Source organism: Erinaceus europaeus, chromosome 17, assembly GCF_950295315.1.
Source record: "Erinaceus europaeus chromosome 17, mEriEur2.1, whole genome shotgun sequence".
Lineage (NCBI taxonomy): Eukaryota > Metazoa > Chordata > Mammalia > Eulipotyphla > Erinaceidae > Erinaceus > Erinaceus europaeus.
In genome coordinates this window covers 8,968,666-8,973,212 of record NC_080178.1, presented here as the reverse complement: position 1 = coordinate 8,973,212, position 4,547 = coordinate 8,968,666, and the positions used below count along the sequence as shown (strand labels likewise).

Here is a 4,547-nt window from a genome sequence, read left to right as displayed (position 1 = left end):
TAGAGGAAAACATTGGTAAAACAGTTTCCCACCTACATCTCAAGGACATCTTTGATGAATCAAACCCAATTGCAAGGAAGACTAAAGCAGAAACAAACCAATGGGACTACATCAAATTGAAAAGCTTCTGCACATCCAAAGAAACTATTAAACAAAGAGACCCCTCACAGAATGGGAGAAGATCTTCACATGCCATACATCAGATAAGAAACTAATCACCAAAATATATAAAGAGCTCAGCAAACTTAGCACCAAAAAAGCAAATGACCCCATCCAAAAATGGGCAGAGGATATGAACAAAACATTCACTACAGAGGAGATCCAAAAGGCTAACAAACATATGAAAAACTGCTGCAGGTCACTGATTGTCAGAGAAATGCAAATTAAGACAACATTAAGATACCACCTCACTCCTGTAAGAATGGCATACATCAAAAAGGACAGCAGCAACAAATGCTGGAGCTGTTGTGGGGACAGAGGAACCCTTTTACATTGCTGGTGGGAATGTAAATTGGTAGAGCCTCTGTGGAGAGCAGTCTGGAAAACTCTCAGAAGGCTAGACATGGACCTTCCATATGATCCAGTAATTCCTCTCCTGGGGTTATACCCCAAGGACTCCATAACACCCAACCAAAAAGAGGTGTGTACTCCTATGTTCATAGCAGCACAATTCGTAATAGCTAAAACCTGGAAGCAACCCAGGTGCCCAACAACAGATGAGTGGTTGAGAAAGCTGTGGTATATATACACAATGGAATACTATGCAGCTCTCAAGAACAATGAACCCACCTTCTCTGACCCATCTTGGACGGAGCTAGAAGGAATTATGTTAAGTGAGCTAAGTCAGAAAGATAAAGATGAGTATGGGATGATCCCACTCATCAACAGAAGTTGAGTAAGAAGACCTGAAAGGGAAACTAAAAGCAGGACCTGACCAAATTGTAAGTAGGGCACCAAAGTAAAAACCCTGTGGTGAGGGGTAGACATGCAGCTTCCTGGGCCAGTGGGGGGTGGGAGTGGGTGGGAGGGATGAGTCACAGTCTTTTGGTGGTGGGAATGGTGTTTATGTACACTCCTAGTAAAATGTAGTCATATAAATCGCTAGTTAATTAATACGAGAGGGGGAAAATTAATTGTATGTCTCGAAGTTTTTCAAAACACAAACTGAATCTTTTTAATATATAGGCTGTGTAATTGATATGCAGACTCTCTCAAAAGCCTAGACCAAGTAGATCAGAAGCAACCAATAGCACAGCTATATACAAGATACTGGGTACTGTACAGCAAACCCTAACAAAAGGACTTTTCAAAGTTAACCCAATTACCAAATAATGTGATGATAACATTAACTATCGTTGTCTTTTTGAACCCTAAGACAGCAGGAACCTCACATCTCCACTATAGAGCCTCTACTTGCCCCAGTCCTGGAACCCTTGGATAGGGCCCACTTTCCCGTATGCCTCTCCCAATCCATATCAAATAATATTGCATCTGCCGATCACAACCTAACCAACACAACGATTGCCACCTCGACATGCTTCACTTCAGACTGTGTCCAGAGACTTCACGTGTGGAATGACAACCCTTCAACTTCATTACTCGGGTGAGACCTTTCCTTTCATAGTATACTCTAATTTCATCTCAGGTGGTTCACTTTCTAACAAAGTCCCAAAACCTAGATACGCACCAGTTTCTGTGAGAGAGAGCATATCTTCACACGTATCCATAAACTACTGCAAAATATATACCTGAAAGCAGAAGTACACTAGAGTTTGCAGTAAGTACCCCCCTAACACTTCCTCTCTACTATTTAAGCTTTGGGTTCATGATTGCTCAACAATTTGTTTGGCTTCGTATGTTAACTCTCTTTTCAGTCACCAGGTTCCAGATGTCATCAGGATGACGGCCAGGCTTCCCTGGATTGAAGACCCCACCAATGTGTCCTGGAGCTCAGCTTCCCCAGAGACACACCCTACTAGGGAAAGAGAGAGGCAGACTGGGAGTATGAACTGACCAGTCAACGCCCATGTTCAGCGGGGAAGCAATTACAGAAGCCAGACCTTCTACCTTCTGCAACCCACAATGACCCTGGGTCCATGCTCCCAGAGGGATAGAGAATGGGAAAGCTATCAGGGGAGGGGATGGGAAATGGAGATTGGGTGGTGGGAATTGTGTGGAATTTTACCCCTCCTACCCTATGGTTTTGTTAATTAATCCTTTCTTAAATGAAAAAAAAAAGGAATCTGGGGTTTGTATAAAGCAAATCCACCTGTATTTTATACCTATGTTATGTTTTGATTTGTTAGTTAATTAATGAGAACGAGGGACAGAGAGCCAGAGCATCACCTTGGCCCATTCAATGCTGGGGATTGAACTTGGTACATTGTACCTGTGGGTCCAGTGCTTTATCTACCTTGGCCCTCTCCTGGGCTGCAATACCTAGGACAAGATACTGAAGGGTAGATACTGGGGAACAATGCTTGTGTGCTTGATTGTTGCCAGAGTAGAGCTGACTTTCACAGTCCTCATTCTCTCAATATTTATTATACTTTATTCTCAGAAAAATCTTGTGTTATTTAAAGCAGTGTTATATTCATATTACAGGAGGTAAAAAAAGTAGACATGTTGGCATGAGAATCACAAATGACACTAAAATAGCAGTTTAAGTTATTGATTTTGATTTTACACCTTGTACTTCCCCCACCCCCAAGTCCACAAGCATGAGAGCTGTTCAGTTCCCCCCCCCCCTTTCTCTCTCTCTTTTCCTTAGAGTTCCTCTAGGTGGAGTGAGTGTGAGAACATATAGAAGTGATTGTGGAGAAAAAAAGGGCTATTCATCTCTTATTCAAACTAGTAGTTTGAGAAAAGCAAATTAGAGCTAGATTCCTGGTCTCCATGAGAGCTAGATTCCTGGTCTCCATGAGAGCTAGATTCCTGGTCTCTATGAGAGCTAGATTCCTGGTCTCGATGAGAGCTACACTCCTGGTCTCCATGAGAGCTAGATTCCTGGTCTCCATGAGAGCTACACTCCTGGTCTCCATGAGAGCTGGATTCCTGGTCTCCAGAGAGCTAGATTCCTGGTCTCCATCTGGCTGTTCACCCCTGCTTACTATTGTTAGAAGGACCCAGCTTTCTCTGCAGTCTCCTCATGGCTGACTTCATTTCCTGGTTCCTCAGGGTGTAGATCATGGGGTTCAGCATGGGGGTAATGACTGTGTTGTTGATGGACACGGCAGTGTCCATGGGCAGCGTCGTGAAGGGCCGGCAGTAGATGTAAACGCAGGGCACAAAGTGGAGAGTCACCACCAGGATGTGGGAGGTGCAGGTGGAGAGGGCTTTTTTGCGACCCTCCCCAGAGTGAGATCTCAGCATGACCAGAATGACCGTGTAGGACCCCAGGAGCAGGAGGAACCACAGCAGGGTCACCAGCCCATTGTTAGAGATCATGAGAAGCTCCAGAGCAAAGGTGTCCGTGCAAGCCAGCTTAACCACTTGGGGCACATCGCAGTAGAAGGCATCCAGGATATTCGGACCACAGAAGGGAAGTGGAAGCATCAGGGCTATCTGGACAATGGAATGCAAGCCACCCCCTACCCAGGAAGCCACCACCAAGGTCAACCATACCTCACGTCTCATAATAGTTACGTAATGCAGCGGTTTGGAGATTGCAAGGTATCTATCATAGGCCATCACAGAAAGGAAAAAAATATCCGCCCCACCAGCAAAGTGGAAGAAAAAGATCTGGGCCAGGCAGCCATTGTAGGAGATGGTTTTCCTTTCTGATAAGAGATCCACTAGGAATTTGGGAACAGTGATAGATGAAAAAACAATGTCCAGCACTGACTTGTTCCTCAGGAGGAAGTACATAGGAGTGTGGAGGTGGGACTCACAGGTGATGGTCACCACAATGAGGGCATTGCCCAGTACTGTTGTTACATACACAGCAAAGAAGACTGCAAACAAGAAAAACTCCAGCTCCCGGAAATGGGTGAGCTCCAGGAAGATAAATTCTTTCACAGTGCTGTGGTTACTCCAGCCCATCATGGGGGTCACTCACTTCCAGATCTGCCATGGGAGAAGATATATTAGGGTTAGGAGTGTGGTGTTGTATCATTTGCCTGCTTTCTCCCTTCCTTCCTTCCTTCCTTCCTTCCTTCCTTCCTTCCTTCCTTCCTTCCTTCCTTCCTTCCTCCCTCCTTCACTCCCTCCTACTATTTCCTTCTTCCTTCCTTCCTTTCTCTTTCTTTCTTTTTTTCTTTCTTTCTTTCTTTCTTTCTTTCTTTCTTTCTTTCTTTCTTTCTTTCTTTCCTCCAGGATTATTGCTGGGGCTCGGTACCTGCACTACCTCTCATTCTGAGGCCACTGTGAGGTCTATTGAATGGCTGTGATGATCTCATTTTAAATAAGGTCATCACTATGAGACACTGTCCAGTGTGGTTGTTACATATACAACAAGGAAGACCACAAGCATGAGTAGCTCTGAAACTTAGAGGATAATAATTTGTCCACATTTACATATTGTCAAATCGAATATTGGCAACTCAAAT

General features: G+C 44.3%; 1 protein-coding gene across 1 annotated transcript; it reads right to left on the bottom strand.

Annotated features, from left to right (window-relative positions):
- Positions 1–3,096: 3,096 nt before the first annotated feature.
- On the bottom strand, positions 3,097–4,041 carry LOC103110323 (olfactory receptor 4D6). Its single transcript, XM_007519498.1, has one exon. The coding sequence runs from the start codon at positions 4,039–4,041 to the stop codon at positions 3,097–3,099; it is 945 nt and encodes a 314-aa protein (XP_007519560.1).
- Positions 4,042–4,547: the final 506 nt, after the last annotated feature.